The 14,729-nt window shown below is 36.4% G+C and overlaps 1 protein-coding gene across 2 annotated transcripts in view; it reads right to left on the bottom strand.

Moving 5' to 3' along the window:
• Window positions 1–14,729, bottom strand: part of LOC145322392 (uncharacterized) — a 22,820-nt gene extending 8,091 nt beyond the window's left edge. For both annotated transcript variants that reach the window (XM_080164380.1, XM_080164381.1), the window contains exons 1-4: window positions 14,645–14,729; window positions 14,094–14,208; window positions 12,799–12,892; window positions 11,865–11,958 (exon numbers count right to left, since the gene is read on the bottom strand). In XM_080164380.1, the coding sequence (XP_080020506.1) occupies window positions 11,865–11,958; window positions 12,799–12,892; window positions 14,094–14,208; window positions 14,645–14,683 (342 nt within the window). In that variant the 5' untranslated portion in view covers window positions 14,684–14,729. The remainder of the gene's footprint in view (window positions 1–11,864; window positions 11,959–12,798; window positions 12,893–14,093; window positions 14,209–14,644) is intronic.

Here is a 14,729-nt window from a genome sequence, read left to right as displayed (position 1 = left end):
AGGAATCAGTTGCCAGCTGTTGACTCACAGAGTAGGGAAATTCAAAGATCACTTCATTATTATATGAAAAACTCCAATCATGATATTATGCTTTGCGAGGAGGTAACTGTCACCATTGAAAGGGCAATTGACTGGTCAGCTCAAGTAAGAAACCTTTATCACAGTCTTGGTATTCACCAGCGTTCCCAAGCCAGCAAACTGTATGACAGCCTGCCAAAATTCTCCAAACATTCAGAAATAACTGTATTTGAATTCTTTAGGCGCTTTGCTGCTTATACTGAAGATTTTGACATTTCAGAGGAAAAGGCAGAACTGCTGTACAACAAATTCCTATCATCTAGCATTCAGGATGAGGTTTCGGAATTCAAAAATGATTATGAATCCATAAAAAGAGTCCTTATACACAGGTATGGTGATTTAAAAACATTGACTACAGATATCTTGCTTCCTGTCAGCAAACTAAGCAAACCTAATTCACACCATGATCCTAATACAAGCTTTGAGTATTACAGGACTCTTAATTCAGCCTTTCAAAGAATCAACAAACTTCTTGTTTCTGAAGACATCCCTTCAGATGAGGCAAAGGAATACATTTTCTCAATTGATTTCCTCCATTTATTACTATCATATGTTCCTTATGATGCCAAATCAAAATTTGTCGATAAAATGCAGATGATGGATGAAGATACTGTAAGAATTCGCGGTAAAAAACTGCATTTAAACTATTGATAAATGCTGTTTATCAATCATACCAGTCCCATGATACTGCAGCACGTACAGAGGCTCCACCAAACAGTGAGCTAAATAAAGTACGAGTTGAGAGGTCAAAGACAGTAAGGGCTCATGCTGTTTCATCTGAAAGAAATATTACTGATTCTGATGCAGATAATGACAGAGAACCCCTTGCAGGTTCTGTTAACTTTCAAAATAAAGCTTCTAGCAGTAAACCAGCTTCCCAATTAAAGTTTCCTTGTATACTTGATGGTCACAAGCACCAGCTAAATGAATGCAGGGAGTTTTTCTTCAGAAGCCCAAAGGAGAGGATTGAAGATCGCAGGAAATTTTCATATCGTCATTGCCTAGTATGCTTGCAGTCATCTGACAACTGCAGTTCTAAAGGGTGTAGTAATATGGATCAAGTTCCTTTTGAATTGATTTGTAAAGAGTGTAAAAAGGCCTCTAAATCAAATCCAAGAAGATCACCATATTCTGTACTATTTTGTTTCAACCCCCAACATACTAAGCCCTCCAATGTTGAGATCCTTAAAGCTATTGAGAAATACATTCCTGGGTTTGATGTTGACAACCTGAAAGCCCCAATAAATATGGCATCTCACTTTCAAGTTCTTACTGGGCTGAAACCTAAAAGCAAAGATCTATCTCACTCCAAGAAACCTAACCTTCTAGACCCTACACCTGTATTTAATACTTCGACAGGTAAAGAGGAAAAACCTAGTCCTGAGGATATCATTAATGAAGTAAAGCATGATTCTATTGGAGTCATGCAGTTCCTTAATATTAATGGCAGATCTATTTTGTGCCTTTACGACCGAGGTGCTAACCAGCACCTAGTCGAGGGAAAGCTAGCAGAAGAAATAGGGATGAAAGTCACAGGAACAGAACCAAGTGCTATAGGCGTTGTTTCTGGTGGAAAAATATGGACAGAGTATGGAACCTATCAAATGATACTTGGCCCCACTCCATCTGGTAAATATCATGAACTAGAAGCTCAGGGAATGCAAACCATAACTAGTAAGATTCCTGGGTATGATCTAACAGCAGTTAATGAAGAAGCTCGTCAACATTCTAATCTCCCTCTCAACACTCCACTACCACAGTACATTGGTAAGGATAGAATTGGATTGTTAATTGGGTTAAAATCACCCGAGCTTGAACCAGAATGTGTCCTCAGTCTTCCGTCAGGAATAGGTCTGTACAAAGCCCCATTTAAAGACATTTTTGGTTCATATTACTGCTATGGTGGCCCCCACTCCTCCTTCTCTGAGGCAAATCATAAATTTCATGACAATGTAAACCACTTCAATATCTACTTCTCTGAAGTGGTTAACCAGTATCGTAATTCTTTATATCCATCATTAATGTATGCCCTTAAGCCAGATATAGTTGATTCTGAGTGTGCACTATCAGAGTTCAAAACTCTATCACTGTCATACAGCTACATGACTCTATCAGGGGAAACCATTTTTCCTACCCCAGTCGACAGTAAGAGTTTCAATGAATTGGGTCAAGAAGTCTTTGATGAATGTTTACCTGATTATGAATTGTGCTCTAGCCTTCATTGCCAGTGTTTCAGTGTTACGGCATTTAAGGCCAAGGTCCCATTAAGAAAACTCAGATCATTCTTGGATGAGCAAGATAAAGACGACACAGTCAACTTCAGGTGTGAAAAGTGTAAGCTTTGTAAATGCTCGGTCTCTAACCGTACTAAAATGATGTCGCTGAATGAAAGAATTGAGCAACAAATGATTGAGGAGAGTGTCTCTGTTAATCTTGATGAGAAAAGAGTTTATGTTGACCTGCCGTTTGTTAAGCCTGCAGATCAATTCCTATCTGATAAGCATGGGGGTAATGATAATTATAAACAAGCTGAAAAGGTATACAAGTCCCAATGCAAAGCATCTGATGATATCAAAGCAAGGGTCAAGGAAGCTCATAAAGACCTAGTTAGTAAAGGTTTTCTTAAGAAACTGGAGGATCTCCCCCAACAACATCAGGAGTTGATAAATAATGGTGCATTTAGGCATTATATGCCATGGAGATATGTCCTGAAAGATTCAGCCAGCACACCAGTGCGACTGGTGGTTGATCCTTCAATGTCAGGACTAAATGAATGTCTAGCCAAGGGTGAGAACAAGATGAAGAAAATCCAGGACATCCTTAACCGGGCAAGGACAAAGAAATTTATTTGGACAAGTGATATATCAAAGCTCTACAATAGGCTCCACTTAAAACCAAGCTCTTATAGATATCAACTTTTCTTATTTGGGGACTTGGACCCTAGTAAACCACCTGATGTGTATGTCATGCTAGTAGCATGGTATGGAGTATCAAGCAGTGCCAATCAGGCTACATATGCTTTAGAAAAACTTGCAACACTCCTCAAAGACCAGTATCCTTTGGCTTACATTGTCATCATCCTTGACACATATGTGGATGACATGATTGGTGGAGACCATACAAAAGAAAAATGCCTAGAACAAATTGAACAAGTCCTTAAAGTCTTAGAAGCAGGTGGCTTTTCTGCAAAATTTGTGATTCTATCTGGTCACCCAGAGCTTGAGGACTCCTTAAAAGTCCTAGGTTACAAATGGAACGTGTCTCAGGACACATTCTCTCCTGGTTTCACAGAGCTAAACTTCAACATTAAGAAGAGGGGAATTAAATCTCCAAACCCATTTCCAGTCCAAAATCCAGCTGATGTATCCCTACTTCTTGAATCAACTGAGATTACTAGAAGAATGGTTATTTCAAGAGTTTGTGAGTTTTGGGACACCAGTGGATGGTGGGAGCCATACAAGCTTCAATTAAAGCTTGACTGTCAGGCTCTTTCAGGCCTGGATTGGGACAAACCGCTATCCCAAGATTTACAAAAGTATTGGAGAGATAGGTTTGCAGAGTTTCTAGAAATTCCTAGTCTTAGTATTCCCCGATATCTCTTTCCAGCAAACACTGCTCCTAAGTCTATAAGACTCCTATGTATAAGTGATGCAGCTGAATTTGCTGGCGGTGGCGCTGTTTATGCTGGAGTAGAATTAGAAAATGGTAATTACAGCTGTCAACTAATGGCATCTAAGAGCAGATTGATGAAGAACTCTGTGCCTCGCAACGAGTTGGAGGCTATCAGAATCACTGCAGCTCTTGCCTATGATATCAAGCTATCACTTGGAGATTTAGTCACTGAAGTTCTTTACTTCACAGATAGTTCTATAGCTATGGCCTGGTGCCACAATACAAACAAGAGGCTTAGACTCTTTTGTCTGAATCGAGTCATGGAAATCAGAAGGTTAATTGAAGCAGTTGTAGGAACAAAGGAATCTATACCTTTATATCATATTGATGGTTCTTTGAATCCAGCAGACATGATAACAAAACCATCTTCTTTAAAGCCATCAGACCTCTCAAGTGGTTCCTTGTGGGTATCAGGTTATCCATGGATGAAGTTGCCAAAGAAATCATTGCCTAAAACTACATTCCTGGACATACAACTCTCTGCTACACAGAGCCAACTTCTTAATGAGGAATGCTTTCCTGAAGTTCCACTTCCTTCAGCACAAGTTTCCTCTGCTTCACTACAATTTTTTCCTACCTCATTGCATTGTAGTGGTTGCCCTCAACATAATGGCCAGATTCTAATAGAGCAATGCTTTGGCATCTCAAATGTAGTTCAACATTGTCTAGAATGTTCATGTAATACCAATTTCCATTCTTTCGCTGCTAAAGCCGGCAGGGTTTCTACATCACCTATTGATGTAATTAAGAATGGATTCTCTAAATCAATAAGAATTATGACTAAAGTACTTGACTTCATCTGGTCAGTCAAACACAAAGCCCATCAGAGCAGGGGACTCCATCAGTCCCAGGATTGTAAGAAGTGCTCTGCTATAGCAGCTTCTAATGGTGTTCCTCTTGAGTACTTTAAGATTCTCAGCATTGAATCTTTTAATCATTTTCTCCGTATTGAAACTTGTATCTTGCTGTCAAAACTAAATAAGGTTAAATTGCAGGATTACGAAGAGAGAGATGGTATATTCTACGCTCATGGAAGAATCCCAGCAGATGCCGAGGTAATCCAGAAAGACCTAAACTTCAAAGTATTTTTTGATGGAAATATGATTAAAGGTGTGTTACCTATTGTATCAGCTGATTCTGACTTGTTCTTTTCATTGCTGATGGAAATTCACCACAAGACCAGGAAGCATGCTGGAAATGAAGCCACGTTAAATGAGCTAATGAAGTATGTATTTCCCATCAATAATCCAAGGAGGATTATTCAAGAAGTTCGCAGGAATTGCCCTCGCTGCCGTATGCTGTTGAAGAAAACGCTTGAATTAGAAATGGGTAACCATCCTCAATCTAGATATCAAATAGTACCTGCTTTCTACCACTCTATGTGTGACATAGTATATGGCTTTAAATCAAAGCCTTTCAGAAACTCTCGGTCTACAAGGTCTCAACCTGAAGTTAAAATTTATGCTTTAGTCATAGTATGTCTCTTGTCATCTGCAACTAGTATCCTAGTACTAGAAGGATTAGAAACCCAAGATGTTGTAATGGCCCTTGAAAGGCATTCTGGCAGACATGGAGTACTCTCATGCCTATTTGTTGACCAGGGCACACAGTTGACAAGCTTGGATAAAGTTGAATTCACTTTGCGTGATGCTAATCATCAGTTGCGGGAGTCCCTTGGCATAGAAGTTAATCCATCCACTTCTAAAAGCCATATGGAAAGAGGAAGAGTTGAAAGAAAAATTAGAACCCTCAGGGACATGCTTAATAAATCAGCTATCAACACAGATATTGCTCTTACCCCCATACAATGGGAAACAATCTTCAGCAAGATGGCATCAGAGATAGATGATATACCCCTGGCAAGAGCTGACCAATTTAATTCAGCTGACTTTGGGTGGGATATACTCACACCAAACCGATTTAAACTTGGCAGATCACACAATAGAGTCATTGAAGGACCGATGAATCTGACAGGATCATCATGCCCCACTCATCTCTTAAAACGCCTGGAATCTATTCAGTCATATTGGTACCAACTTCTTCTAGATCGTATGCACCATCTCATTCCTAAACCTATCAAAATGAGCCATACTGATGAAGTGAAGATGGAGGATATTGTTGTTTTTCGATTTCTTGATAACATCAATAATAAGTTAGAGAAGTGGAAGTTAGGCAAGGTTGTAGATATCATCAAAGATGGAAGAGGAGTCCTTATTTCCTATCCAAACACTTCTGGAAAGAAGTGTGTTATCCGGTTTGTTGAGAGATCACCAAGAGATGTGTGTGTTATTTCATCTGTGACAGATCTTAACCTCAATTCTAAAGAATTCTTTCAAAGTATCAATACTGTTAAGTAAATCTGGATATTTTTTTTGTATTTATTCATCTCTACTATCTTTTAATCACTTATTGAATGTGTAATTTTATAAAAATATTTTATACTATGTAAATAAAATTCATTTTATTGTTTTTATCATTAAGATAGATAGTTAACTTTATGTTTAATTCCCGGCACACCAAATATTTCTATTTTAAATATAATTATGTGATTGTTTAATAGATTTATAATGTCTGCACCAGATCCAATTTCAAAGCGAAAGTATTTGGATGAAAGATTGAAAAGCAGAGACCCAAAGGATTTAGGTGGAGAAGAGCTTTTTCTGACTGAATCCTATCAAAGAAAATTGTTTTCTGAAAAATCAGAAAAATATGAAAATGTACTCTATGATGAGTCTGACATCTTTAAGGATGTAAATGAGGAGTCCAGTGCATACTCCTGTTTAAAGGACGCCTGCAAGAAATAACATGCTTTAACTGCTGAAAGACTGCCACAAGAAGACCCAATACCCCAAATTATAAGCCTTCAGCTTCAATAACAAAAAAGTTCTAGGCATTTCAAAATAGCATTTTATGTACAATGGAATTTTTGAAAGATTTCCAATGCTCATAAAAGAAAAAACAATATTAAATTACGTTGCCTAGACATAAAATTATAACCTTATCTTTGTCAGAAACTTAGATTGCCTGTAACTGATTACATTTTTACAATAAAAACACCACATTTCATAGTCAAAATCTATGAAAAAAATTCAATTTAAATTGCATTTTTAAACGAAAATCATAGCGGAAACAAAGGGGTAAACTAATACAAGCTTAGCTGTGATTGGTTGTTAAGCTGATTCAGCCTTCTGATTGGCTACAGTACATTCGGTACAACGCAAGTAAAACTTAATTTTTTTTAATGATTTTGATTATAAAAATGGGTATTTTTATTGTAAAAATATAATTAGTTACTGGAAACCTAAATTTATGACAAAAATAAGCTTATAATTTTGTTTCTAGGCCACGTAGTTTAATTTTAAAGTTTTCAACATGAGCCTTGCAATTCTTTCAAAATTTCCATTGTACATAAAATGTCATTTTAAAATGCCTAGAACTTTTTTGTTATAGAAGCTGAAGGTTTCAAATTTGGGGTATTTGGTCTACTTGTGGCAGTCTTTCAGCAGTTAAAGCGTGGTATTTCTTGCATGCTTCCTTTAAGAATCTATGAGCAACATCTGAAAATCAAAGATAACTGGAACATCTCTGATATCCTACCTAGAGGTTCACCACTAAATACCTCACTCTACACTGATCAATATTACACTAGATCATGGAATCAGCCTGTTATGAACAAACAACTAGTACCAGACAAAATGACTCATATGCTGATCCTGATGGGTGATTACAGTAAGAGGCAGTTGTCCTCTGCACTGTCCAGGCTGAATAATGCACTCAATGCTCAGTCAAGATCATTTTTCCATACACTCAATGCTCCATGCTTCATTCAAACAGTGAAAATACCAAGACAAGCCTATTTTGATCTTCTGTCAGCCAAGAAAGATGGGAAGGAGTGTCATACTGTTGAAGTCAATGCTGATGACAAAACATTAGTTGAAGTACCTGTTGGAATCTCTTTTTCTGATGGTTACACAACCACCCTTACCATAAAATTTCCCTGGGACAGGGTACCAGAGGATACCAATGATCAGTATGTCCCGAAGTGCCAATCATTTACCTTTACATTCAGTGACATGCCTAATAAAGTTCTTGAGTTCCTGAAAGCTAGGCCTGTTGTGTACATGGATAATGCAGATCATCAAGTCAAATTGCTAACCTCTTTTCTTGAAGATTTCTATGGAGTTAGCATCAATTTCAAGGCCTTTGACCTGGGAAGTCTAGCTGTTGCTGCAGGATGCAGAATGGACAGCTTTGATATTTTCTCGCTGTCTGTAGTCTGCAATGGAAGTCCCTTTCCAGTTGGTATTGAATTCATGGATCAAAGATGGGCATGGGCTGGTTCTGAGCAACCTTTATTTATCTGGTATTACTTAGAAGCAAGGCTTAGAAGTATGGTTGAAATTTACCAGGTTCTGATGGGCACCCTGATTAGAAATCTCTTTCCTGATCCTGATCTGACTTTATACTCCTTGAGAATGACTCAGGATTCATTCAACTGTTGGTTCTCTTATTTTGTAGCTAAAGCTCTGATTAATACTTGCATTGATGACACTGATGCAATATGTGATGCCAAGACTAGAGCAGATTTGCTGAGATCAATCAAAGTTGGATTTAATCCTCTTCTTGAGAATCTAGCTGATTTGTATTCTAATATTCCTGTACCCCAATGTGGTGGTGAAAGATATCTGCATCATGCCAGACATGTATTTTTCAATCAGTTTGCTGTGTTAGAGAGAGTCCACCTGCCTGACTTTATGTGTGAACAGCCAACTCCAAGGCCAGACTTGCTAACCAATAGATATGATCTGTTGTTCAAGAGGGAATATGTAATTGATGATTCTGGTGAGCCATGTCTACAGATTGATCTTCAGCCAAGCCCCCAGTTTTCAACTTCTGTTTATGAGTTCAGTGTGGATATTAGGGTTGGGCCGGATACTTTTTTGGCCGGATACCGGATACCGGATATCCGGCTGATTTCAAATGCCGGATATCCGGTAACCGGCCGGATATCCGGCCAACGCCGGATATCCGGTTATCCGGCCAAATTACCGGATATCCGGCCGGATAACCGGCCAAATTACCAGATATTAAAGTAGTAAAAAAAAATTTCTTCAAAAATCTTATACAAATTTACATAAAGTTAAACTTATTCAGAAAAAATGTTCTTCTAGCTTCAATAATAAGAAAATTATAGCCATTTAAGATTTTAAAAAGCAGAGATTTTTGGTGTAAAGTATAAAAAATTATAGAGCCGGATATCCGGCCGGATAGTTTCAATATCCGGTATCCGGCCGGATATTGAAAATGGCCGGATATCCGGCCGGATATCCGGCCACACCGGATATCCGGCCCAACCCTAGTGGATATTGCCTTGAAGAATGAGATTAAGTCTCCTAGACCTCAAAATGATCGTGAAATCATTCCAGCATTGTGTGAATGGGGAAGACTTGATCCGGCTAATATCTACTCTCTTCTGTCTAAACTGTCAACTCTGGATACTAAGGAAGCTGGTGAATTTTGGGTTCAGCACATCAGAGCATATGATTACATGAGAGGCTGCCTACTCAGATTGAGAGAAAAGAAGACATGTGTCAGAATTTTGGATCTGGTCTTAACAAAGAGAGAAGATAATACCAGAGCACAGTTGAAGAGGATTGAGGATTCTGTATCTGGGATTCTACCCAAGAGAAGAATGAATTTCTTGAATGATAAGGTTTTTTATGAATCTGAGGACAGAGTGGGTTTAGCCCAATCTGTGTATGAAGCTATGCCTGGTAAGAATACTGAGAGAAATAGGCAATGGGCATTGGAGAGAAAGTCTAGGATGAATACTTTTAAGAGGTATAATCCTGATGCTCTAAATAATAGAGAGTTCAGGAAAATGAAGCAATTAAGAGTTTTGAGAGATGTGTCTGTTACTGTTGGGGAAAGACAGAAGGATAATGAGACAGAGCCTACACCTTCCAGTTCTACCTCTGGTAATAGAATTGTAAGAGACTATACTAGAGGTCTAAAGAGATTGCAGCACAATGATGCTAGACATGTGTTATCCCAGAGGAATCCTAATAAGTTCCCAAGGGATCTGAGAGATCAGCTGAATGGCAATGAGGAAGTTCTAAGAAGAAGATCTCACAAGAGTTCCTCTAGAAGACATTATTAAACTGTTTTTAACCTATTTTTTTATCATATATCAAAAATATACTATGACACCAGTAGAATCAGACTGCAGAGCCCAAATTTGAATTAAGTCCCCAATAAACTTTTTTTGGGGGATTTAAAAATCAATTTTATATGTTGCTGTGATCATTTTGATGGAAGCAAAAGCATTTTTTAGTTTAGGGTTAAATTGTTTCTTACAGAACAATTTGATGTGATTCAGATTATATCAATACAATAATAAAAACTCTACTCTGTTCGATGCAATTAATTTTTTTCTAAAACAATAATTTATAAAGAAGAAATTTAACATTAAAATAAAACATATTATTCTGAAGTCTGAACCAATTAGAAGCCTTGTTTCATTTCAGTTTTTTACAATTCAAAAAAGAGTGTTTTCACAAAGTGACTTATTTCCAATGTAGTTAAATAATCTTTATTTAATTAAAATGAAAAGAATGAAAACTATACACATAAAAGATACATGCTTTTTAAAAATATTTAAAAAAATAAGTTTGAATAATCTTATATTTTATCATATTTGTATATGTGACAAAAAAAAATTTGTTGTATTGCGTAAACGTTTGTTGTCATCTTTCACTATTTAACCCTTTACAGCCAATTTTTTTGTGTTTTAAATAAGTGATGGAAAACAAGCACGATAAAGTTAATTCATTGATATATTGTAAAGAATTAAGTTTTTAATGAATTAATTTAGATGAAATCAAAAGGCCTAATTTTACTCTATACCAGAATACTATATATATGAAGCAAAACACTCTAAAAGCTACGAATTTTACCCAAATAAAAAAAGACCTTTTGCTATGATCAAAAATGACCACGGCAACAGTAAAATTAATTTTTAAATCCCCTCAAAAAAGTTTATTGGGGACTTAATTCAAATTTAGGCTCTGCAGTTTAATTCTACTGGTGTCATAGTATATTTTTGATATATGTTTTAAAAATAGGTTAAAAACAGTTTAAAGGTGGGTTGTATTTGTTCCTTTAATGCACACCTAATGAGAACTCCATTAGTTCTGGTTACATACCTTAATTCTATGTGATTGTTGTTAAGTCCTGGTTTAATACCTCAAGGTGGTGAAATTCAAGTTCCAATTTGAGTATTGTATGAAGTTTCTGTTTTCTAATTGTTGCAGAAGCTGGTTTGGAGCTCTTCCCTTGGCGGGAATGTTGTAAAACTTATAATGATTTCGCTTCAAACTACAGACAATATTTTATTCTTAGAACAACGACGACATTTGAAGCGCAGTTTATTGGTAATGCCGCGTTCGTTATTGTTCAAATATTGCATCATTGTTACTATGAGTCAGCTAACTTATTCAGTTTAGCACGTTTTTTGGTTGTGAGAGGTTCATATAATTGTTTGTGTGATTTACGTTAATATTAATTTTAATGTACTTTTAAATGGTTGTTATAATTTTTACGAGCATATTTTATTTAATAATTTCATCTTTTTTCAGAGATTTTCGTAGTAAAATTTAAACAACCTTAGATTATCAATATATCTGTGATAATGAGCATTCGTTTAGTGCCGGGAACATAATTTTAATTGTTCAAGCTCAATAAATCAGTAAAAAACTAATCTATATGCGTATCTAAAGTATTACGTTAATAATGATAAAATGTTTCATTTTCTCTCTTAATCGGGTCAATCGTTAGGACCCCATAGAAGTCATTCTACACAAATTAAAACTCAATAAAGGTCTCCAAGGTTGTTAAGCTGACGAATAAGTAAACGTTACTATCAAGGGCGTCCTAGCTTTTAAAAAAAAAATTTTGGAGGGGGAGGGTTAAAAGTTCAAACAAAGTTTAAAAAATTGGAGGAGGGGGGTAATCATCCCATTACCCCACCCCCAATTGGACGTCCTTGGTTACTATATAACTTTTGGGACTAGTGTAATAAACAGCCCAATGTACCCTCCCTCCCTGGGTATTACCTCTCCATTGAAGAGCCATGAATGTTGTTGTACAGCTGGAGAGTATACAGGAGCTTCAAATCTCAACAGGTGGTTACAATCACAGCTACAGAAACTAAATTTGATTCACTATTGGGAAAAAATGTATTATTTCTAATATTACTTTTGTTTTGGCTATCATCCTATTATATAAAGTAGTAAGTTTTTTTGTCTGATGCTTACGATTTCAATAACTACTGAACTGATTTAGTTTTCCTTTTAACAGAAGATACAAATAGGTCCAGGAATAGTTTTAGGCTATTTAATATTTAGAATTTAGCCCTGGGATGGTTTATGGTTATTTTTTGCCCTAAACCCCTTGAAATACAGAGTCTCTAGATGCTATTGACGCATCCGCTAGTTTTAAATAAAGTAGTAAGCTTTTTTGTCCGTAGCGAAGGATCTAGTAAACCGCTGAACCGATATGGTTTTCCTTTATAGTGAAGCTTCTTATAGGTCCAAGGAAGGCTTTCAACTGTTTTGAGGGATGGTTCCTCCGTACAAATATAAAATGACCCCCTATCTTTTTTTTATTTTTCAAACCAAAATTGAAAATGGGGGAATGGGCTGCCTTCCTTCCACTTTTATTCTCCCTAGAGGGTTCTTGGGCGTAGCTGCTAGTAGTTATAGAAACTTAAAATAAACTGTCAATGGTACGTACTGGAACAAGATAAAGCTTTTAATCTAAATAGATGATCACAGCTACAGAAAATTCAAGAAATAATCATCATTAAGACAAAATTATTGGGGGTGGGGTGTTAGGAGGGTGTCATGTCCCGAAGAAAAATAGCTTTGAACCTTAGAGCCAAATCGATCGTGACATCTTATGAGCTTTATTTTGAATAGACAAACAGACAGGCAACAGACGTACAGACATTGTCATACTTTGTATTAAAATCCTCCATAAATTGTATACCTACAGCTATCAGTAACACAGCACACCAGACTTCGGAGACAATCTTTGCAGGGACCCAACAAGGACAACACTTTCGTTACACATCCAATTAAAGCTAAAAGTAAATAAATTGGTAAATATAGCACTGAAGACCCTCTATAGCTAGACAATGTCCTTTTTCATCATAACCACAGAGCAAGTGACAAAAGAATAACTTTACTCGTATTCATTCGAATCCGGTGGATAGGAACCCGTTCTCATCCATACGAAAAAAACTATGTCTAGCAACGTATTATATCCAGCTTTCTACGAATATAAAAATGTACAATCATAAGATTAAAACCAGTTTTAATCTCATAATTGTATATTCTATATCCGCAAAAAGTCGTTTATAATACGATGCGAGAAATAACTATTATTTAATTGTTGGTTGACTTATTAGACATGAATAAATTGATTAAAATTATGAAGTGAAGTGATTTGTTGACAAATGCAGTCAAAGAATGTCTTTGAAACAATAAAGCCTGTCCTTTCTCTGTCTTTATGTAACGTTATTTACCTTCAAATATTCAAATATATATATTCAAATCCTGTAGCTATACAGACAGATACAGATGATATTTACCTTCAGTATATTGAAATTCTGCAGCTATAGAGACAGGTATAGCTTATATTTAACTTCAGTATATTCAAATCCTGCACTTATAGAGACAGGTACATCTGATATTTGCTTTCAGTATATCCAAATCCTGCAGCTATACAGACAGGAACAGCTGATATTTACCTTTAGTATATTCAAATCCTGCAGCTATACAGACAGGAACAGCTGATATTTACCTTCAGTATATTCAAATCCTGCAGCTATACAGACAGGAACAGCTGATATTTACCTTTAGTATATTCAAATCCTGCAGCTATACAGACAGGTACAGCTGATATTTACCTTCAGTATATTCAAATCCTGCAGCTATTCAGACAGGTACAGCTGATATTTACCTTCAGTATATTCAAATCCTGCAGCTATACAGACAGGTACAGCAGATATTTACAATCAGTATATTCAAATCCTGCAGCTATACAGACAGGTACAGCTGATATTTACCTTCAGCATATTCAAATCCTGCAGCTATGCAGACAGGTACAACTAATATTTACCTTCAGAATATATTTAAATCCTGCAGCTATACAGACAGGAACAGCTAAAATTTACCTTCAGTATATTCAAATCCTGCAGCTATGCAGACAGGAACAGCTGATATTTACCTTAAGTATATTCAAATCCTGCAGCTATACAGACAGGTACTCCTGATATTTACCTTCAGTATATTCAAATCCTGCAGCTATACAGACAGGAACAGCTGATTGTACTGCTGACAAACAAGGAGAACCACAGTCAAGGCAAGTCTCCTCTATACCTCTAATATCATGTGCCTATAGGTATACAATATACATTTACTGGGCTTCGATTAAAATAACACACATGGAAAACCGGGCCTTTCACATCAAATGCCCTGTAGAGCACTGAAAACCAAGATGGAATCATCAGTGCTCAAAGGGCATTTTGCATGAAAAACCGGAAAACTACAGCCAAATCAAATCTCAACTACAGATATAATCAGAGGCGCGCCCAGATATTTGTCCAGGTGAGTCCAATAGAATTTGAATATCTTGAATTATTTAATTGTTTTATATAAAACAACAATTCTTTTCAATATTTCATATCTGTCAACAGGTAACTAAGCCAGGGACATACATATGATAAGACCCCATGTGGCCTTAATTGTTCTTTAGAGTATGTTACAAATTTATGTGCTTAGCCTTTGCAAAGGTTGTAATTTTGTTTGAAAGGTTAATTTGTGGTAATTACCTGATGAAGCAAAAAACTAAAAAGTAAAATGGCTCTCATTTTCACTGAAAAAAATCCACAACTTTTATTTTTTACAGTGTCATTA

The sequence above is a fragment of the Acartia tonsa genome, chromosome 6 (assembly GCF_053477335.1).
Source record: "Acartia tonsa isolate MP-2025a chromosome 6, ASM5347733v1, whole genome shotgun sequence".
Classification (NCBI taxonomy): domain Eukaryota; kingdom Metazoa; phylum Arthropoda; class Copepoda; order Calanoida; family Acartiidae; genus Acartia; species Acartia tonsa.
Note: the sequence above shows the minus strand (reverse complement) of the source record. Positions and strands in the feature narration are given on the sequence as shown.